Consider the following 23,819-nt stretch of genomic DNA (forward strand, 5'->3'; position numbering starts at 1 on the left):
CTAATAATAGAAATTATAAACTACAACCTAACTAAATAATAAATAATAATAAAACTTTGCAATAAGCGATTGATTTGACTATAAATAAATAAATTGCAATTGACTCCAAGAACATTTGACCGTATTAAACGAAATAAAAACCGCTTAACATCAAAATTGTGCCACGATTTTCAGAAAACTCAGCGATCGTTGAAAAAAGAATAGAAGTATAATTGGGAACGTTCGAATATGATGGAGAAGGCAGAGTAAAAGGAAAAGCACGCGAACAATAATCGATGGTTTTGGTCGAGAGTCACGTCGAACCGACACGATTGACGACGGACCGATAAATAAACGCGAGGGTAATTAGCAGTTCGGTCGTGTTCGCGGGCAAATAGGCGACGTATTGTTGCGCGAATAAATCAACGTCGGAAAGAGCGAGTTAATTAATAATACATTGTCTCCGTTCGCTCATTGAACGAGGATCGTTACGCCGAACGCGGAAGTTTAATTAAAACGGTCGAAGAGCGCGCTCAGGTTGCGGCGATGTATCGAGACGCTTTGAAAAAGAAATTAACGATTGATACTTTTGCTGAATCGGGACGATTTTTATTTATGGAAAGCTTCGAATCATGTAACGGGCTCTTTTTTATTATTCTGGGATGTATTAGGGAAAGATTTGAATTGGGGAAGATGGATTTGGAAATTTGGGGATTTGGGGATTTGGGAGTTCGGATGTTTGGGGATTTGGGAATATGGGAATTTGGGAATTTGAGGATGTGGGTGACGCGTGGTAATTCTACGCGTAGTAATCCAGCGCGTGGATATCCAACGCATAGTAATCCCACGTGTGGTAATCCAATGCGTGGATATCCAACGCATAGTAATCCAGCGCGTGGTAATCCAACGCGTGGTAATTCTACGCATAGTAATGCAACGTATGGTAATCCAACGCGTAGTAATCCAGCGCATGGTAATCCAACGCGTGGTAATCCAACGCGTCGTAATGCAACGCGTGGTAATTCTACGCATGGTAATTCTACGCGTGGTAAATCCATACGTGGTAATTCGACGCGTGGTAATTCGATACGTGGTAATTCGACGCGTGGTATTTCGACGCGTGGTAATTCGACGCGTGGTAAATCCATACGTGGTAATTCGACGCGTGGTAATTCGACGCGTGGTAATTCGACGCATGGTAATTCTACGCGTGGTAAATCCATACGTGGTAATTCGACGCGTGGTAATTCGATATGTGGTAATTCGACGCGTGGTATTTCGACGCGTGGTAATTCGACGCGTGGTAATTCGACGCGTAGTATTTCGATGCGTGGTAATTCAATACGCGGTAATTCGACGCGTGGTAAATCAACGCGTAGTAATTCTGCGCGTTGTAATTCGACGCGTGGTAAATCCATACGTGGTAATTCGACGCGTGGTAATTCGACGCGTAGTAATTCGATACGTAGTTATTCAACGCGTGGTAATACAACGCGTGGTAGTTCTACCCGTAGTAATGCAACGTGTAGTAATCCAACGCATAGTAATCCAACGCGCAGTAACCCAGCGTGTGGATATGCAGCGTGGGAATTTGACAATTTGGGAATTTTGGGGATGTGGGAATTTACAGATGTAATTCGAAACTCGAAATGAAGAACGACAGAAATGCATTCGACAAAAAGATTGAAGGTGAGCTCGCTGCAAATTTCCTGGAATCGGTGTAATGGCTGGAAATAGCAAAGAAAAGCATCGGATAAATTCGATCAATCAAACACAGAAGCCGAGGGAAATACGTAAACAGAAATTCTCGCCGGTGAAATAAAAGTATGAGGAAGGAAGGGGAGGATCGATAGCGTCTCGCATAAAAATTGAATGTTTGCTCTCGTTGCGATTTCTGGAGGCGTTTCGCTCCGCAATTTTAGATCGTCCTCGTTTCTTCCGGGAATAACCTCGGCAATTTTCGGACACTGAATTCGAACCTTCGTTTGAGCATCTTCAACTTATCTGAAAATTTTTTAATTTCACAAAATCATGGAATTTTGTGTCACACATTAGTCTGTCTGATTAACAAATTTTAAATTGAAGAATTCAAAAAACAATTCTTTGTAACAGTTTTCTATTTCTTCATAAATAGATAGAAATTATTTTTACCTCAAAATAGAATTCTCAGTTGTAAAATAAATTTATTGCAAAATTATTTTTAGCATCTTACTGAGTTTTTTGAAGAACGTTTTCTTTGAAGAATGTTGTCTTTAAAAACGTGGAAAAGGAGACAGTGATAGATTGTGAAATAAAAATCACATTTTATGTCATCGAATTATAATTAAAGCTTTCTGGAGTATCAGTTTGAACGTCCATTTTGATGGTGTTGTTCTCTTTGGATCTTCGGTTACCTGGATTCTCCAGTTACCTGTTATACATAATTCATGCCCAGGAATCGTGGAAACAGTATCGAATTTCTTTCGCATTCGGTGATATCACCGTTTACAAATTGAATTTAGTTATAAATTTTTAGCATTAAAGTCCGCTATTAAACCGGAGATTGCAGGTTCCAATTTTGCTTCACAGCAGTAATCGTAAATCAAGTTACAAGCGGTCAGATATCGATTTCTCTATGGTCCGTCTTAAAAGATATCGAGTCGCAATTAGATAATTGGAAAGAGGAGCTTTCTGACATAATCGCTTTGTAAGTTAATTATCGAGAATGGAAGAAAAGGGAAACGAGAAAAACAAGAGAGGAATATTTAAAAATAATCAGCTCGCGGAAAATGCCGCGGAAAGATGGTGCGAAATATTAATGAAGTTAATTCGTGACCGTGTCGCCTGTAACACGGGAACAATTCAAACTACTACATTATTAATAACCGGCCATTTAGCACAACAAATGGAGAAGTTTTCTAGAACAACGGGTTCCGTGTCACAGACAATCATTCACGGCTCACGAAAACAACTATTTAATCTACGACCTGCCATTTTCAACCCCTAATCGGTACCATGAATCAGAAACCATGAACAGCAAAATGTACATGTAATTATTCGGAAAATCTGATCTGCCTGGTAATTTTCCTTCTTTGCCTGCATCAGTCATCGGACCTGCATTTTTACTTGTAATTTGTGTATTCATCAGATATTACAAATTTAAGGTTGTTCGGAAAATACGATTTTAATATTTCAATTTAAAATTAAGATATGGTAAATTGATAATAAGCGGGATGAGGTTGCACTGATGATTTTAAAAATTTAATTCAGGTATTATATTTTAGTTTGATAGTCTGATGAACATGTTTGATAGTCAGACTTTGCCTGCATCAGTCATTAAACCTGCATTTTTACTTGTAACTTGTAGATTGATCAGATATTACAAATTTAAATTTGTTCAGAAAATAGGATTTTAATGTTTGAAAATTAAAGTATGGTTCTGAGTTAAAAATTAGTGAAATGAGTTTGCACTTATGATTTTTAAAATTTAGTTTAGGTATTATATTTTAGTTTGATAGTCTGAATAACATGTTTGACAGTTAGACTTTGCCTGCATCAGTCATCAGTGCTGCATTTTTATTTGCAACTTGTAGATTGATGATTTTAAGAATTTAATTCAGGTATTACATTTTAGTTTGACAGTCTAAATAATATATTTGACAGTCTCACCCTTGGGTCAATTATTATACTGGGTCACATAGATTCATGTGTTAGTAAATCAAATTTGAAAAAGAATAAAATAAGTCATAAATTAAAAAAATTGAATACTGGAATTTTTACAGCTGCCAACACACTAAATCAGAATTCCTCTTTAAAGAGCACCCTTGCATGATGTGGTTTCATCGTTTAAAGTGTCCTCCCCAAGGGTCCAGTGTGCGAAAGGTTAACCTCTATGTAATCAGAGCAAGTTAAAAGATGTAACTCGATTTAATTCAGAAAATAAAGTGGGACAGGTGTAATTTAACGCTGAGCCAAAGCGAAATGACCTTTTAACAAGTCTTTGACAAGTTACAGAATTTGTTAAGGTGTTACTGCAACCTGTGTTGAGTTTCGGGACAAAAAATTCATGTAACCAAACTTGTTGAAGAGGTTGAAATTTAACAAGTTTCTTAGGTTAAATTACAAAGCTTGTTAAGGGGTTGCTACTTGCCTCAAAGTTGTTATGCATTTATATGCTACGTGTGCATTTTAAATCGTTATCTTTACGTATTGCACCAGTAGGTTTAGCGTTAAAAATTCACTCAAAGATGCTGAGATGATGACTTAGGGTGTAAAGGTGCAAGGGTGACCCAAACAGTATGTTTAGCTTTAAAAACTTGACCCAAAGATGCAAAGATGATGACCCATGATACAAAGGTGCAAAGATGATGACCCAAGTAGTATGTTTAGTATTAAAAACTTGACCCAAAGATGCAAAGCTGATGACCCATGATGCAAAGATGCAATGACGACCCAAACAGTATGTTTAGCTTTAAAAACTTGACCCAAAGATGCAAAGATGATGACCCAAGTAGTATATTTAGTATTAAAAACTTGACCCAAAAATGCAAAGCTGATGACCCATGATGCAAAGATGCAATGACGACCCAAACAGTATGTTTAGCACTAAAAACTTGACCCAAAGATGCTGACCCTTGACATAAAACTGCAAAGACGATGACCCATGATGCAAACATGCAAAAATGAAGACCCCACCAGTACGTTTAACCCCAAACAATTTACCCAAAGATGCTAACCCTTGATATAAATATCCAAAGATGATGACCCAAATAATGACCCATTGCAAAAAAAAGAATTGAAAATGTAAAGTAAGAAATGATTCACGGTACCAAAATAGGGGTTCGGACAGTAGGTGAAGAACGATTAGAAGAAGGGTGAGATGTAACGAACTAACAGTTTCTGACAAAAACAGGATACAGGTTGCCGGCCATGCCGTGGAGTTGGCTAGGTGCAGCGGCGCCATCGGCAGCTGCAGCTGCAGCGGTCGCCGCAGCCGCGGTCACCCCATCCCCTGCAGCTGCACCGCTCGTCCTTGCACCCAGGGCGGCGGCGAGACGAAGGTACAGAGTCTTCTAATAATCCAGCCGAAAATCACGCGAGATTCAACCAAACCACCAGCACGACACCCTTTCCTTTACTCTCTCTTACCCTTTTACACCCTTGTCACCGCTCTTTCGTTCTATTTTTGTGCTGACTGAAGTCGAGTTTCTTTATTTCAATTTATTAATAGAATCTTTTAGAACAATTTATTGGATGGAAAAATATTTGTGGTTGGTAATAAATTTAGTAAATTATTATATTTTTTCATTTTCTTTGTATTTTTTATTTTGGAACAATTTGCTGTTGGATAAAAGAATATTTGTGGTTGCTAAGAAATTTAGTACATTATTATATTTTTTCATTTTCTTTGTATTTTTTATTTTGGAACAATTTGCTGTTGGATAAAAAAATATTTGTGGTTGCTATGATATTTAGAAAATTATTATATTTTTTCATTTTCTTTGTATCTTTTATTTTGGAACAATTTGCTGTTGGATAAAAGAATACTTGTGGTTGTTAAGAAATTTAGTACATTATTATATTTTTTCATTTTCTTTGTATTTTTTATTTTGGAACAATTGGCTGTTGGATAAAAGAATATTTATGGTTGCTAAGAAATTTAGTAAATTATTATATTTTTTCATTTTCTTTGTATTTTATTTATGGGACATTAGAGATGATCCTTCGTTTGTCGGTTATTAGAGAGATATTTTCCTGTTTATCGGTTTATCATATTCTTTAGAAGCATTCTTTTATTTATCGGAAGTTTGAGAGATATTTTGTTTATCGAGCACTCGAGAAATATTCTTTTGTTCATCGGTTTATATTCAATAATCGGGAATTTTGCAGATATTATTTCATTTATCGGGAATTTTAGAGATACTCTTTTATTTACTAAGCATTTGAGAAATTTTATTTGTCAAGTATTCGAGAGATGTTTATCGGGAATTCGAGAAATATTCTTTTATTCGTCGAGTTATTTCCTCTCGTATTCTTTTATTTGACGGGAGTTTGAGAGATTCATTTCATGCACTTATCAGATAAATGCGTTGGTAATGATTTGTTTAATTAATACGAGAATTTGGTGCTTATCTGTTGCAGTTGAAATTTAACGCGTTAGTTATTTGAGCTCATTATATTTAATCACTTGAGATTATGTAATTAATAGGATTTGAATGATAATGTAGAAGTTGTAGAAGTTTATTCTGTTCAGCATAAATGTAACTCATTGGTAATATAATTTATTAACCTCTTCAGGGATGATGTCTTTAATTCTAGACAGAAATGATTTAATTTATTAAATTTGTAATAATTTTACGAATAAATTCTGGAAGAAGCTTACAATGTTCAAAATCAGTATGTGCATAACTTTTGAGGGATGAATTTGAAAACAAATGAAAGGACCTCATATGTGGTCACATGTATGTCCACATATGACATACGTAAGTGTACGTATGTGTCCACATGTGAGTCTTTATGTGTAACCATACATATGTACGTCCGCATATGTATCCATACATGAGTTCACATATGTATGTCCACATATGTATCCATACTTGAGTCCACATATGGGTGCACATGTGAATCCTCATATGTAACCATAATATGTATGTCCACATATGTCATACGTGAGTCCACATACGTCCACATGTGAGTCCTCACATGTAACCATAAACATATATGTCCACATATGTGTTCACACGTGAGTCCATATACGTGTCCACATGTGAGTCCACATGTGTGTCCACATTATCCTTGAAGAGATTAAACTAAAAAATCCACTCATAAATTTCACAACAAAATAGAATACAATAACATCTCATCAACCACAAATATTTTAATACAAAATCAACCAATTGCAAATTTTACAAATTACACTTTAAAAAATTCGTGTAGTGCCTTCACAAAAATATCATGTAAGAAAATATTGACTGAAAGAAGGATTAAAAGAAGGTTCCACACAAGAGAACGAATAGTAGACAGCATTTTACCTCGGCACGCAAAACCGGAAACCTCTGCGAATAACGAGAGATTGCCTCCCTCTTGGAGAATCCAAATGGATCCAATTTCTTCGACATCGAGAACGGTCCTCGTATCCGTTCGATTCTTCCCTGGCTTTTCCAAAGATCCCCTTTCGAGACAGGGTTTGAGGTGTTCGAGCAGAGATTAGTCAGCGTTCCCAGCCTCGATCAACTTAATTAGTGATCATCGTTTAATGGCCGCGTAATCGCTCGAGCACCGTGACAGATTACCAGCTGCGCGATTAGAACGAATTAATTAAAAGGATCCCTCCTCATTCTGTGATGCGATAACTCGATGTTCGGGCTTCGACAGATCTGGTAATTTATTGGCTTCTTGAAATTTGGACTTTTGGGGGTTTGGGATTTCGGGGTTTATGGAGTTGCGAATTTGGGAATTTTTTATGTGGGAATTTGGGGACTTGGGAATTTGGAAATTTGGGGATGTAGGAATTTTGGAATTTTGAGAAATTGGAAGTTTGAGAATTTGGAATTTTGAGAAATTGGAATTTGGAGAATTTGGAATTTTGAGAAATTGGAATTTTGAGAAATTGGAAGTTTGAAAATTTGGAATTTGGAGAATTTGGAATTTTGAGAAAGTGAAATTCTGAGAATTTGGAATTTTGAGAATTTGGAATTTTGAGAAATTGGAATTTTGAGAAATTGGAATTTTGAGAATTTGGAATCTTGAGAATTTGGAATTTTGAGAATTTGGAATCTTGAGAATTTGGAATCTTGAGAATTTGAAATCTTGAGAATTTGGAATCTTGAGAATTTGGAATCTTGAGAGTTTGGAATTTTGAGAAATTGGAATTTTGAGAATTTGGAATCTTGAGAATTTAGAATTTTGAAAATTTGGAATTTGGAATTGAGTGCAATATACAACAAATACAATTTATATTGAGGCAATCTCTCGAATCTAAAATTTTCCTAAATCAGTTCCCATTCCTCCATATCACTCTTCTTCCCACCTGATCAACACAATGACGACATAACGCAAATGATATAATAGCATCGAAGGAACCTTCGATTTCGAAGAACGAAACAACGGGACCGTCGACGGTCCACCGTGAGAATACACCGGAAACGGCACGGTTCGCACCGGTTGTTGCAATGTTGCTGCCTCCTCCAGCAGCACGATACTCCGTTTTATTTTTTTCTGTTTTACACCATTAAAATCCCACCCCTTTTTATTCACTCTGGTCACGCATTTTATCGATGTACGTAATTAACGAACCTGACACGCCATTTAGGGCGACGTTCTACTCTCGACGATTATCGATCTGTGGTTGAAAACTGATTACTCTTTTTTGTTCTTTTTTTGTTCTCCTAATATGTCTACATCAGGAGTCTAATTTCTAAAATTTATCTCCTATTTTTTGTCATGCTTAAGTGATGGTTAAATAATCTGAAATTAGAGAATTACAAAATTATTGAAATATATGGTTTTCATCCCTTAAATCTTCAATTATTTTTAGCTTAAGATGAATCTGAAAACTTGAGACGATACTCTAAAAATGTTATTAAATTAATAATTGTAGTTTAAACAATTACTGAATTATTAATCATAGCATTAAAAATGAAATTTAATTAAATTTATTAAATTACTATTCGTATTCTAAAAATGCATTAAATCAGTAATCCAAAGAATTCAATATATCTATATCTACTTAAATATAATTTTCTCATCAAATAATGAGACGAAATGTCAGAATTTTGACCACAGATCAAATCGTAGACTGATTTTGTTTCACTCTTACCACACTTAAAGACCTGTTTTTGGAATGTGCCTGCTGTAAATGCATCACGCTCTAGTTTTACTCTCGATGCACTGAAACTGTCGGATACTAAAATAGTGCCGGATATATAGCCGGTCTTCCCCGTCTCAAACAGAGTTTAACTCCCGTTCTTGTTCACGCTAACCACACGGTAGTTTGATTGTTAACAATATACTGTTCCGTTGTTGTTGTTGTTTTTTTATTGTTGATTGTTGTTGTTTACTGTTGTTGCTCGTTGTATACAATCCTTTAGCTCGTACAGCAACGCCTGTTTTCGTTTTTTGCTTCGTACTAATCGCCTGATGTTGTCCATTTTTTGGAGAGATCATTTTTTATGCATATTTGCACAATTTTGAAATTTGGGAATTTTGAAGTTTGGGGTTGGAAATTGGGAGGGATCTTTTGGGGTTTGGGTTTGTAGGGAATTTAGGGAATTAAGGGAATTAAGGGAATTATAGGAATTAAGGGAATTTGGGAAATTTGGGGAATGTTGGGAATTTGGGAATTTGGGAATTTGGGAATTTGGGAATTTAGGGAATTTGGAGAATTTGAGAATGTTGGGAATTTGGGAATTTGGGAATTTAGGGAATTTGGAGAATTTGAGAATGTTAGGAATTCGGGAATTTGGGAATTTGGGAATTTGGGAATTTGGAGAATTTGAGAATGTTAGGAATTCGGGAATTTGGGAATTTGGGAATTTGGGAATTTGAGAATTTGGGAATTTGGGAATTTAAGAATGTTAGGAATTCGGGAATTTGGGAATTTGGAAATTTGGGAATTTGGGAATTTGGGAATTTGAGAATTTGGGAATTTGGGAATTTGGGAATTTAGGAATTTGGGAATTTAGGAATTTGGGAATTTGCAGAATTTTGGGAATTTAGGGAATTTGGAGAATTTGAGAATGTTAGGAATTTGAGAATTTGGGAATTTTGGGAATTTAGGGAATTTCAGAATATAAAAATTTGGGGAGTTAGGGATTTGTGGATTTGGGAATTTTAGAATTTGAAAATTTAGAAATTTGGGGATTTGGAAATTTGAGAACTTTGGAATTTGGAGGGCTAGAAATTTTTTAATTCTAAATCATGTAATTTTATAATTCAGTAATTTGACAATCCATGAACCTAGTACTTTATACAGGAAAGCCTATTGATCTAAAAATTTGCCACTCTAACAACCTAGTAATTTGCACATATAAAAACTGACTAATTTAGAAATACACAAATCATAAAATTTGAAATCAATAAAATTAAAAAATGTATCATCAAAACATTTGCAAACATGACAATTGTAATAATGCTAAATAATCTCTCCAAAATGGGCACCGTGGGTGGTTACCCCACGAAGGTAAAATAAAACGAGGCTCGTTAGTTCTCCGAGCCACGAAAGGCAACGGCACGGACAAAAGGTAGGCAGAAACATCAGATTTTATTGATGAAAGTCCGGATCAAAGGACCGAGAATCGTTCACGATCAATGGGTGTCCGGAAACTCCGCGCGCACCGCCATTTCCGGGTCCAAAAAGGACGTCCCCGACGGTTCCAGTTCCATCAACGAACGACCGCGTCGAAGAGGCGATTTCTTCCTAATTGTTGCTCGAACGATCGCTGAAACGACCCCGACGAATTTTCTCGTCGAGCTGCCCGGACGCTAAAAGCTTTCGTTCAATTTCTAGACGCGCTTTTCACGGGAAATCATCTGTACTTCGTTCGAAGAGCTCGATTTCCTCGGGAACTTGATCAATCGGCCGATTTTCCTTCTTCAATCTGGAGATCTGCTCTTTAATCGTTTCCTCGGCTTTGATCAACTTAAAGGATCCTTCGTTCGAGTCGATTGAACGTTCCAGGTTCGTTTTACAAACCGCGATAACGAGGACGATTAACTGACTTTGTGATTTCTTTGAGAGTGTGATAAGAAAGAAGTAGAATCTAATATACAGGGAGTTTCAGGATTATTCTATGATTAATACTGCCATCATTGTCACGTAGAAATTTTCATAATAATATCTGCGAAAATTCTGCTATTCATTTTTCTTATAAAGTCACGTAAAAATGTTGTATATTTCCAAAATATACAGGGTGTCTCATAAATAGTGTAGGTCCCTGAAATGGAGGATAGCTGTCGCGATTCTACATAAGATTTCCCTTTGCGAAAATGGGGTTTGAAGTTTCGAACGGCAGCTTCGGATAACGCGTAGTAATGCAACGTGTGATAATCCAACGCGTAGTAACCCAGCGTGTGGATATCCAACGCGTAGTAATCCAGCGCGTGGATATTCAACGCGTATTGATCCAACGCGTAGTAATGCAACGCGTAGTAGTGCAACGTGTGGTAACCCAACGCGTAGTAACCCAGCGTGTGGATATCCAACGCGTAGTAGTCTAGCGCGTGGATATTCAACGCGTAGTAATGCAACGCGTGGTAACCCAACGCGTAGAAATCCAACGCGTAGTAACCCAACGTGTGGATATCCAACGCGTAGTAATCCAGCGCGTGGATATTCAACGCGTATTAAACCAACGCGTAGTAATGCAACGCGTAGTAATTCTACGCGTAGTAATGCAACGTGTGGTAACCCAACGCGTAGAAATCCAACGCGTAGTAACCCAGCGTATGGATATCCAACGCGTAGTAATGCAACGCGTGATAATTCTACGCGTAGGAATTTAACGCGTGGCAATCTAACGCGTAGTTAACCAACGCGTAATAATCCAGCGCGTGGTAATCTAACGCGTAGCAATCAGAGCGCGAGGATTGGTCCGCGTTTTTCCTTAATAATTCAAAAACGAAGCTTCAAACCCCACTTTGCAAAGGGAAATCTTATTCAGAATCAGGTACCCTCCATTCCAGAGACCTACGCTACTTGTGAGACACCTTGTATTACTGACTATAACATCATAGACAAACTTCAGATAATAGTAATATTAAATTAGTAAATTTATATAAAGATCAGTAATACTATAATACTAAATTACAGGTTTAAATTTAAAAATAAGAGGATTTAGCCTTACTAGATATTCTCACTGTACCAGTCTAAACATTAATAATAATTAGTCACACTTTCTTGCAAAAATGTACGTGTCAACTGTTCCATCTTCCAATAACTTCTTTTCTTTTCGTTCTACTCTTGCTCATATAATACAGAGCCACATAAATCAAGATACAAGGTAGCAACAGTCCAAATAATACACAGAGCATCAACTTGAAACCTAGCGTCTCGCTAAATTTTCTACACTTGTCCAGGAAGCTGAGCCTCCTGGGTCTTTCATGTTCTACTTTCTGCCCTGGTAGCATGAACCTAACCGATGAAGTACGTATCGGGTCCCTCGTTGCCACGTTGCTCTTCAAAATAGACTTCACGGGTTTCACTATGAATCGTCCGGTTGACTTCTCACGATACGTGGACGTCGATGGTCCACCGTACTCTTCATCTTGCTTCGAACCTTTGGCCTCGAAGCACCATTTGCACCAGTGTCTTTTCTCATTCCCCTGGTCTGCGGTTTGCTTGTTCAAATGCAAGCTCTTTCGCGAGAGTGTTGAGTACCATTTTTTGGGCTTTGTGCTTTGTTCGCTCATTTGTGATAGGTTTTTTTTGTAGACTTGAAGTTGTTTTTGGAGTAGTCTTGGAATAGTCTTGGAATTGGTAGTGGAATTCTTCTTGGAGATTCGATTTTAATGAGTTAGCTCATGTAGAGCTTGATGAGGAGATGCTTAGAGTCATTGCAGTTATTTCTGATCAATATCAGCAACAGAGAAATACCCTTGCATTGAGGTTAGGTCTGATCACATCATTGGATGTCTTAACTAGAGTGTCTGATTTAGAGATACCGTTCTAATAATTGATTAGAACTAGAGAAATAAGCTTCTGTTAAACACTCTGATTATCTTCAGATGTTCCTTCTGGAAATCGATTTTGGTGTCACATTTTGAGTCATTTCTACTCCAGTTTCTACCTCACTAGTATTCCTTGTGTAATCTAAGGTCTTCAAGGTTTAAGGTGTTCCTTCAGTTTTCTGATCCTTCATCTACTTAATCTAAAAGTCGACATCAAATCTCTTCATCAAGTTTCTTCGTCTCAACTTCTCGTCTCAGTATCTGACATCAGTCTATCAAGCTAAAGTTCGAATCACCATGGGTCCCAATCCCTTCATCAAGTTCCCCAACGTCAAATCGTAAACTAAAACTCCCTTTCGTGAATTCCTCCGCATAAAGAGCGCTAAAATCTCGTCGCTCTGTGCAGTCCCTCAGTCCATCCTGAAAGTCGATCTCATGTCTCGTCGTCGACCTGGATACTCAACGAAGCGGTCATGGCCGAGCAAACTCACCAGCTGATAAAACGCTTAAGGTAGGCCAGTATTCGCATGTGCGTTTGCGTGTGTTGTTACAGCCGCGGCATTGAGAGGAGTCGCCATCCAACGAGGAAGAGTAGGTGCTGCGAGGGCGGCTTTCCCGACTAGTGCAGCAGCTTTGGCCCTCGCCAGGAACCCGGGGCCACTTGCAGCTGCTGCTGCAGCCACGGCCCTGCATCCCTTCGCTCCCGCGTAAGTACTCCACACTCTGCGTTCTTCGATTTTATTCTGCGGCTCTGTGTTGGCTGTCTCGGACTTGGCGATTTTTATCTGCGACAGTAAGACTGGTTGCTTTATTGCGGAATTTAGGACGTTTTAACTAATGGAGTTTAAGTAGACATTTCAACGAATGGAGTTTAAGTAGAAATTCAATTAGACATAGATTACATAGATGACATAGACGAGCTAGATGAGGATGAATTTTAATGAAAAGAGTTTAAGTAGGAAATTCAATCAGACATAGATGACAGATATGATATAGATGAGTTACATGATGAACTTTAACGAAAAGAGTTTAGATAGGAAATTCAATTAGACATAGATGACATATGTGACATAGATGATGATGAATTTTTTACGCAGTTATTTTAGACTTTTTCTTATGTAAAATATGTAGAAGTTTGATAGAAGAAATTACAAGTATTATGTAACTTTTATTGCAAATCATTTATTATTGCCAGAATTATGATAAGTGATGAATGTGTCCAAATTTGTTGCTGCATTGTAAATTATTTTGAAAATCAGATTCAGTTAAAAATATCAAAATTTGTACAGCTTTTAACTGACACAATTCTTCTATTACATAGTTCATTCCTTCTGTTACAAGTTCATTTCAATGAAGCAATTTAAAGAATGAATTTAAGATATTAAACAGCCAGAATAAAAAATGTAAAACATCAAATAATTTCATAGTATATCTACATTCACAAATTCTTTCTAACACTACTTTCTATTTCTACATAAAGTACCACAATTAGAACACGAAACTCCAGCTACAATTACAGAGCTTGAAAAGCTAGAATCATTAAGGTGATAAAAATTAGAAGTGCACTGATCGCCACTAACCTATATTCTAGTATACGAAGTGTTAATGCAATCCGTGGAGAAAAAATCAATGACCGACGTTAGCGCCACAATTTTCCGTAGGGAAATTTACATTTCACGTATCGCCGAGTTCGGTTCACAGAGGCGTCAAGAATTCTGCCAATTTGTCGACGTGGCTGGAGGATCATCGAGTGTCATCGAAAACCAGCACACGTCGAGTAACCCCGTTGCTTTTGGTGCACGTGTCTTGCTCGTTAGCCTGCTTGTCGAAATATCTGCACACGCATGCAGCGATCTAACCTCTTTTTAACGAAGCACGATCTTTCGGAGGGTCACCGATGACCCATAGGCTTTGTAGTTAATGTAGTTTCTTTCAGCGTCCTGAACGTGGAGGATGATCGGTGTTCAAACGAAAACAAAATGGAGGGTTATAGGTTCAATATAAGCAGCGACATCTGTATTTTCATTTGTTCATGAGAGACACGGTTAATTTTTTTAAAAAATTTGTAAATATAAATCTACGTCAGAAAGTTTGATAAAATGATGACTGAAAAGTATCACAAAATACCACTTATGTTATATCAATTTAAAGCTTAGAGTCCCCTGAAAATGGCCACATAAAGCCACCATTAAAGTTCGCGATATAAAATGGCTGATTGCCGGTTACAGCAAATGATGATCTATTTGGAGGCACATAAAGTTAGTAACGATTTGATGACATAAAAGTAGCACGAAGTAGCACTTATGGTATATCAGTGTAAAGCTTAAAGTCTAAGGAAAATGCCTATATACACGATTCATCGATATTCTTAACTGGGAGTGAGTGGTTCTTTGACGAAGCAGACAATAGACCCATCACACCTCTACACATTACTGCATTACTTCAACGACAAATCGATCGTTGTAGATTAACAGTATTAATAAAACACTTACGCAGTTATTTTCTGTATACTTTAACCTGTAAATTGGTGTATCACAAGTGCCATTTTGTGAAACTTTTATGTCATGAATTTATATCGGTACCTTTCGAATTTATATCAGCACCTGCACAGTCAGAGGCTGAATAGTCAGCCATTTTGTGTATTGAAATACTGGCGAAGCATTTGCGTAATTTTCATTAAACTTGAAGCTTTAAACCATAGGTGCCATTTGCCTTTATGCGATAACGTGGTTGACTTGCTACCCTTCGAAATAGAGTACTCGAAGCTAATACAAATTGAAAAACTTTCTGCAATCATTCTGAATAAAATCCAATTGGAACGTCGATAAATAGCCGCCCGTTAATTAATTCTGCGCGACGTGAACGAGATAAAAAGGACGGAATATTATGTAGCGATCGATACAGGTTCGTTCATCGATCAACTGCAAACTTTATCGTTCGGGAATGGCGCTCGCTGTTGGTTTTGCGAATCATCGGTGCGAGAACCTGTTAAAATCGTTCATTTTGCCGTTCGTTTTCCCGCTGCAAGGTTCACCGATCATCCTGACGCGGTATTCGGTGGAAGGGCGTCTACGGTGCGAGCCGTGATTTATGAATTTTCGTTCACTTTGCTGAAATCGTAGATAACCAGTGACGAATCAAGCCAACGGAGAGTGAACATGATGGACGAGTAACTCTAATCTCGTCTCTGTATCGCAATCGACTACCGGTGTTCCAGTTAAAAATTGATCAAACGCTTTGAAACCTGTACTCCTTTTACGTCCTTCGATTCCTAGTTGTATGGATTTCTGTATACTCTGCACCTCTACGTTTTTGGATTTTTATATTCTGTATGCTGACATTTTTAAAAATCCAAAATTCACTGTATTCTAAAATTTTTATTTAAATCCATGAGTGCTCTTAACCCTTTGCACTCCTATGTGTGACATGACATGACATTTCTATTGGATCTTATGAGTAATTCAGATAAATGGGTTGGTTAAGTATATTTTCATTTATTTACTATTCATAGAAAAGGAAAAATATATTTGTTACATACTCCACTCTGTTGCAATACATTTAATTCAGAACCCCTTGATCTATTTTGTGAATGAAAGAGTTGGTAGATAATATTATAGAAATTAAGAAGTGCAAAGGATTAATCCCTTGAGTTCTTAAAACCACAAAATCCTTAAATTTAGAAATTTCTGTATTTCCGAATGTATAAATATTCGACTCCCTAAGTCTTCGAATCCTTAAATCCCCCATCGTTGAATCCCCATTACATAAATTCCTGAAAACCTAAAACCTAATGTCTGAATATATGAATTCCTAAATCTTCAAATTTCTGTATCACCAAATCAATAAATTTCCTAATATATAAATCACCGAATCTCTAAATCCCCGAATTCATAGATCCCCGACACCTAAATTCCCGAAAACCTAAATGTCCGAATTTCTAAATATTTGAATCTCTAGATCTCCCAATTTTTAATTCACCGAATCCCTAAATCTGCCAATCTCTAAATCCCTGAATCCCTAAATCCCCGAATCTCTAAATCCCCGTATTCTTAAATCCCCGATACCTAAATTCCCAAAAACTTAAATCTCCAAATTCCTAAATATTCGAATCCCCAAAACTCCTAATTTTTAATTCACCAAGTCCCTAAATCCCCCAATCCCTAAATCTCCCAATCCTTAAATCCCCCAAACCCTAAATTCCCAATCCCTAAATCTCCAATACCTAAATCCCCAATCCCTAAATCCCCCAATCCCTAAATCCCTCAATCCCTAAATTCCCAAATCCCTAAATCCCCAATCCCTAAATCCCCAAATCCCCTAATACCTAAATTTCCAAATCCCAAAATCCCCAAACCCCCCAATACCTAAATTCCCAAATCCCAAAATCCCCAGATCCCTAAATTGCAGTATCCCTAAGAACCCGCACCCCTAAAAGCGAGTCCCAGCTTCCTCATCTTCCCTAAACGCTTTCACCACGACTCCAATTTCAAAATTCAATCAAAATCAATCATATTATCGCGAATGCTTCCGATGAATAGAACCAGAAAGTTAAATTGAATCCTTCGATGCTATATTATTGGTAATCGAACTCGAAGAGCTCGAACGTCTACAAAACGGAAGAATACTGGAGATAGAAACGGAGTTTCGTTAACTATCTCCATTTTCTACCTCCTGCAAGTTACGGCTTTGAAAAAGAATATTCAGCTGCTTTTCGTTCACTGCATTTTTAATATCCGCTGGAATTACATAATTAGAAAAGGAAGCAGAGGAAATTCGAAAAGCAGCTTGAGAAAATTACGATTGAGATGAAATTTACGAGGATAATTTTTATTTTGCAGCGTTTATTACGACCCGTTCCTAGCAGCACACGCAGCGACGCAGGATCCCAACTACAGGCTACAGGTGAGACACAAACATTTTCCTGATTTTCCGGCGGAAATTGTCGCCGGTGCTCTGTTTCCGGAACGCGAAGCGGCGACGAATGAGTTTTTAATTAAATAGAACTACGCCTGTAGTCAGATTAAAACGTCAGCTCAGTCGATCACCTTTCAAGCGCTGCTGATAAATTGTCGTGAACTAATTGCTAAATGAATCTGGGTTCGACCCTTACTTCCACATCGATTTCCTTCGATTATCGGATATATTGAACGTGACATGTAATATTCGTCCCTTTACATCTTGTAAAGTTTTAATTTTCGTTTATAAACTTCAAACAACAAAATATAAATTTCAACGCTAATATTCAAATTCCTCTTGTTAATTAACTTTTATATGATCTATTAAAAATAATAGGAAAGGAAAATGTCTGAATACAAAAATAAAAATACTTGACCCACTTCAGAAATATCGAAAGCATCGCTTAAACTTCAAACTTTAAAATATAAGCGTAAAAACTTTCTACACTCAAAACTCGATTGTTAATTAATTCCTGTACTACCTGTTAATGATAATACGAAAGAAAAACGGGATCCCAGGTCGTTTACCACAAGTAGTAATACTTGACCCAGTTGAAAGAATGGTTTAAAAACTTCGATCTTTAAAATATAAGCTGAAAAACATGCTACATCAAAAACTCGGTTGTCAATGAACTGGTGTACATGCCATTAGTGATAATACGAAAGAAAAACGGGATCAAAGATCGTTTACCACAAGTAGGAATAAAAATACTTGACCCAGTTGGAGGAATGTCGAACCGCAAATCGCCGGTCAGTCGCGAAGGAAACAGAGCACGTAGCGTTCAAAGAACGAAACGAAGCAGAGTTGAAAAATAAAAAAAGAGAGATAGAGGAGAGTAAAAAAAGAAACATCGAGCAAAGAGAAAAGAAGGCAGAGAAATATTGACTAAAGTCTGCTACTGTTCCGGACCCGTTTAGCTGGAATGGCCTCAAGCAACAGCTGACGTTAGTTGACACGTTTTTCCAGGCTTGCACACACGTGAAACGCAGAGAGCCCGATAACAATTAACGCCATTCCTATCTCGTTTCTACGTTCTTTCATCTGTCGTCACTCTCGCCTGTTCGTCTGTTTTTTCTCCCCCTTTTTTCACCCCCGTTTCACGAAAACGTTCACGGCGAATCTCCCGGGTTCGAGCGGCGGAAGAAAAAGAGGAAAGAATTGCAAAAGAGCGGAGAAACAGAACTAACGGCTATCGTTTTTGCCAGCTCCGACATCCTGTTTCCAAACGATACACTCGATTCCGTTTAAAACCGGGAATGAAAATTAATTCCGGACGTACCGCATTCATTTAGCCGTTCCGACCACGTGTCACCGTGAAAATGAAACACGCCCGGAATTTAATGCGAAATTTTTTAACATATTCATGCGCCTTCGGAAAAGCGCTCGCGAAATTAATTTTACGTTGATGGTTTATTTTGTGAACGAGCTCTTTTGCAGTTTTTGGATTATTTTCCCGCTGTTTGTTTTAACGCGTTCAATCTGTTATTTGTAAATATGTATACTTGAATCGTGTTTTGAATTGGAGTTTTAATTTGGTAACAGATAATCTGTAGATGAGGATAATGTGATATTTAATGACAGTTAACAATTGTCGTGTCGAGGAGATTGACAGAATTCTGAAAATTCAATGAGATTGAACGTGTTAATACTCTTAATTTCATTTCGAATCGATTTCCATCAGAACCTGTTTCATGCTGTTCTAACAAAAGGCGTTTTCTCGATTCGGAATCGTTGATTGAACCAGTGAAACTTTAAATAATTAGAATTAATCATTTTCTAAATAAAATTAGTTTGCAATTATTCGTGAGATCTGAGGAAACGTCTGTGTGGCATAGCACCCTGTCACAAAATCATGCAGCATCTTGTTGCATTTTGTCGCCTGATCATCGCGCGCCCTTCTTTTCTCACCCGATCCAAAGACTCGTCTTAAAAACACGGAGAAAAGCAAGAACGACGAAAATAATTGTCCAACGCGAAACAAAGCCCTAATTCCCGCACCCCCCACGATCTGGCCGAATTTCTTTTCAGGTATGCCGTTTGTGTTTCAGGCTAAAGCACCCGCCCTGGAGGTAGGAATTTTAAGGGTCCGCCCGTGAATTATCTTCGCCCGTTGTTTGTCTGTTTTTTCTCCCCCAACCCCCTTTATTTATTATTACCTCTATTTATTCTCCTGTCTTCTCGCTGGCCCCTTGTTTGGACCGGCCGATCAGGAGTGCTCACCGATCGTCGAAAATTTTGCTTGATCGACGCGTCACATATTTTCTTTCTCTTATAGTATTGTTAAATGTTTCTTTTCTTTCTATTGTTACTCTTGGTCTGTTCACCCTTTACAGTAATACAACTGCGGTGTCGTTGCAGTTCTATATATTATGTATACATATACGCTTCCTCTGTTCTGCGCTTCTTTCATTTCCCGAGTGTGGTCTTTGCGACGGTTGTAAACAGCATGCTGTTCGTAGTATTTTCTTTCGTCTCCTTTGTTTTTATACTAGAGTGTTTTTTTCGGTGTTTTTTTTTGGTTTTTACATTTTTCGATCGATCGCTTTCTGGTAGAGCGACTGTATTTTTGAGAGTTTAGAATATTTAGTAACTGTACATAATTCGATAACTTTGCTGACCAACCCCTGTAGGCTTAATTTTTAAATTAAATCTGTAGTCTCATATTTTTTATTATATTACATTTCAAGTGTTATAAAACGTTCGTGTGTCATATATTCCTCATTTTTAATTATATTTTTTAAGAAAGAAGTTCAGTTGGTCAGCAATGTATTACAAGAACGTAAGTTACTTTATTTTTCAAACACACTTGTTTCGAATTAGTGATTCTCGTGCTACACTTCAGAACATCTTACCTCCTTTCTCTTGAAAGTCTGAACCTCTTCCGATGTTCCTCTATCGATTGACACAAAGATTCAAAAGCATAGCGATCGTTGAGCACTCCGTTGAGTATTTTAGAGAAAGTTGTTTAGTTAGTTTAGAGTTGCTCTTAATCCTCGCCCCTTCACCCCTTCGGCAGATTCAACCTTCTATGGAATTAGTTCTGCCAACAATTTAATCCGAATTTCATTCAGACACCTTAAGCCGAAGTTACATTGATCTACTAGAGTATTAGAGAAGCCCTTAATATTTTTACGAAATTTAATTTTTAAGGGAAGGAAGAGAAAGAAAGGAAGAGGAAGTTCTTATGTAGTGTTTTCATTCTAGTGCTCTGGAACACTAGTATACTTTACTATATCAATGTAATTGAGGCTTTGTACAGTTACGTGCATCGACAGTTTTCCGCCAAGATCCTCCCACTTCCTCGGTTTCGGCAAGGTTCGACTCGCGTCGACAGTTAAGCCCCGCCTCCTTCTCGACTAAGAAAGCTCAGTGGGAGTTCCCCCACTCCTTCCTTCGAGCTAAACTCTCCATGCACCGAACTGTACATTACAGAGCGATTAGCGGCGAGTTACAAAATTACAAAGTTATCAACGAACAGCTGAGTCCAAAATTAATCTATGATGAACACATTCGCGCAACGAAAGAGCTATTAAATAATTCTCCACCGGATGCAGAATAAATCAGATACGAAAACGTTCGAGCAAATTCTGGCAGATACGAAGGAGAAACATAATGTCGTAAATTTCCTGACGTCGCACGTGCATCGAATCGGGACCACGAAATTTTCCGCGTCTAATTTCCGCGCGAACTCGCACCACCGCACCGGCTCGAATCCCCTTCCGGTTCGGGGGCTTGTCTTGACCCGGCACACGAAACTGGCCACGTAGTTCCTCCCTGTGAATTTACGAGCTTCCAGGGAACGGTCTAGCAACCCGTGGAAACTGCGCCAGCCATCGTAAGCCTTCATAAATCAACGTCGCGTCATTTCGCGCGTCCGACAGCTTCATTCCGGGTATTTCGTACCGCTTCCGTCTTCGATGTGCCTCGTTAACGATTTTATCTTCGCTGTATACCGATTCGATCTCGCTTTTTTCTATTTGCCTCGTTCTTATGCTAATTTTCTCGCCAGTTTTTTGCAAGGAATATTGAATTTAAAATGGGGGGCATTTATGCGTCATGGAGTTTGCTGGATAAACTTGTTCGCGTTTACCAATTTTATGTACAGGGTGGTTAAATGCATTGCTTAACTTGTAGATATGTTGTAGACAAAGTAACATTTTTTTTTGTTCAAAAAAATAAACCATGAGTTAAAACATTTGTGCATGTACTTTTTTTATAAGTGAAGACATTTTGTGAATTTTTAATGACATAAAAGATATGCTATTTAAAATAACGAAGTTAATTCTGGACCTCTGAAATGGTTCCATCAATAAGACATATCAGTATCTTATAAGATACATGCAGTTTTACAAAACACGTCTCTATAAATCACAGCACTATTGTATAAAAATAACCATTTTTAACAAGAATATATTTTAAAATGTTATTCAAGGTAAGTACATGTAGTTGTTCATGCAACTTACACACCTTGAACAACTTCACAAATATATGTCCTAACCCTAAACTCTCTGAGAGACCTTCACCTATAAAAGAAAGCTACATTTGCTACATAAAATATTTTCCTCATTTATCAGTGTATTTACAAATTGAAAATTGTGAACCACCCTGTATATATTATACGAAATTTCCTGTATAAAAAATAATGGCATAATCATCCGTAAATGGCCATTAAAAATGCCTTGAAACAAGAACCGCTGGACTTTCCTTTTCCGGTCGAATAAATCGCGAAAGTAGTGTAACGATGGACGCAGGACGAGAGCAATTATCGAGTCACGTTTTCGTGGCTGTCGAGGAAAGGTTACGTCGAGAGGAGATCGTTAACGTAACATCTGACCCGTGAAGCGAGCCGGTGTAAACGCGGGGATCCACGTTGCGGTTTCACGGTGGAGCTTGCACGGGACCGGAAATACGGTGGAAAAAAGGGAAATGGTACCGAGAGGAAGCAACGGGACAGATGCTGTAACGGTGGTTTCCGTTCTTCCGTCCTCCAAGTAAAATAACCGAGAGTTAATTGACCCCTACTTGAAAAGTGGTTTTTAACCACGCTGAAATTGAGTATCACGTGCGAGAGTCGTTTAAGGATTTTCTGAAAAGCAACGCTCGTTTGCGAACCTTACCATTTCACGCCTGATGTTCTTCGCTAAATATCTTCTATTAAATGAACCGTATGAAACATATTTTATTTAGGACACACAGTTATTTAACACTGAGAGTACCAAACCAGATAATCGTTTCACAAGATCTTTTTTTATGAATTATGCAATTTATTAAAGTTCTGATATTTGCATTGATCTTCATCAATATAAAAGAATTAATGTGTGTTATGTTTTGTCGTTTATTTATTTATTTTTTGACTTATTTTTTATCTGAAATTAAGCACACAGTAGGTACAATGTTAACACGTTAAATTCATTGAAGTTAAATTATAGCCACAATTAAAAATAGCCATAGTTTAATATTGCAAGTAATTCCATAATAAAATTATTCCCTGAAACTAATTAAATTTGAAGAGACTATAATCGTAATTATTAACCGAAATGGTTCATGATTTATGGTAAGCTCTCTCGATACCCAGGAAAGAAAATGAATTTCCCAGGGAAGCGAATCATTAATCACTTGCCTTTGAAAAATGTTTCTGTTCCGGCGGAGAGCGTTCCGTGGTCGAAGGAACATTTTGCAAGGTGCACTCTGATGTAAGAAAATTCACGGAAAAAATTACTCTGTCATTCGCAAAAAGCTTGTGTCTCTAATTGCTCCGAAGAACGTATCACACGAGTTACTGTGTACTGTTGAAACTTTCCGCCGTTTTAATTCTGAAATATTCCCAAGAGAGACTACAATAAAGGGATTTAATTTGCATTAGGTAATTCTGTAAAATTCTACTGTCTTGCTAACTCTCTAGTAATTAACATTTTATCTCGTTTATGCTTGCCAGTTTTGTTTGAGTATGCTAAATAAAATTTGCGTCGTACAAACATGTCATAGATATAAAGTTATACAGGGTGAATCACGACTAGTGTAGGTCTCTGAAATGAGGGGTAGCTGATTCTGAATAAGATTGCCCTTTGTAGAAATGGGGTTTGAAGATTCGTTTTTGAATTATAAGGGAAAAACGCGGACGTTAGATTGCTGTACGCTAGATTACCACGCGCTGGATTATTACGCGTTGGTTAACTGCGCGTTAGATTACCACGCGCTGGATTATTACGCGTTGGTTAACTACGCGTTGGATTACCACG

The 23,819-nt window shown here is 37.6% G+C and overlaps 1 protein-coding gene and 1 long non-coding RNA gene across 13 annotated transcripts in view; one reads left to right on the forward strand and one right to left on the reverse strand.

Moving 5' to 3' along the window:
- The window catches only part of LOC100878167 (RNA-binding Fox protein 1), a 341,805-nt gene that overhangs the window by 305,091 nt on the left and 12,895 nt on the right, over positions 1-23,819 (forward strand). For 4 of the 12 annotated variants that reach the window (XM_076530956.1, XM_076530957.1, XM_076530965.1 and 1 more), the window contains 4 exons: positions 13,178-13,331; positions 17,463-17,526; positions 18,498-18,524; positions 19,629-19,649. In XM_076530956.1, coding sequence (XP_076387071.1) covers positions 13,178-13,331; positions 17,463-17,526; positions 18,498-18,524; positions 19,629-19,649 — 266 coding nt within the window. Of the gene's footprint in view, positions 1-4,870; positions 5,019-13,177; positions 13,332-17,462; positions 17,527-18,497; positions 18,525-19,628; positions 19,650-23,819 lie in introns of all 12 variants that reach the window. The other 8 variants (XM_076530955.1, XM_076530966.1, XM_076530961.1 and 5 more) reach the window with 7 other exon arrangements.
- Positions 11,215-14,581, reverse strand: LOC143264310 (uncharacterized). Its single transcript, XR_013037937.1, has 3 exons — positions 14,205-14,581; positions 13,116-13,409; positions 11,215-13,044 (listed from the first exon to the last, which is right to left on the reverse strand). It is a non-coding gene; the product is annotated as an uncharacterized LOC143264310 (long non-coding RNA).

This window comes from Megachile rotundata, chromosome 4 (assembly GCF_050947335.1).
Source record: "Megachile rotundata isolate GNS110a chromosome 4, iyMegRotu1, whole genome shotgun sequence".
Taxonomy (NCBI): Eukaryota; Metazoa; Arthropoda; class Insecta; order Hymenoptera; family Megachilidae; genus Megachile; species Megachile rotundata.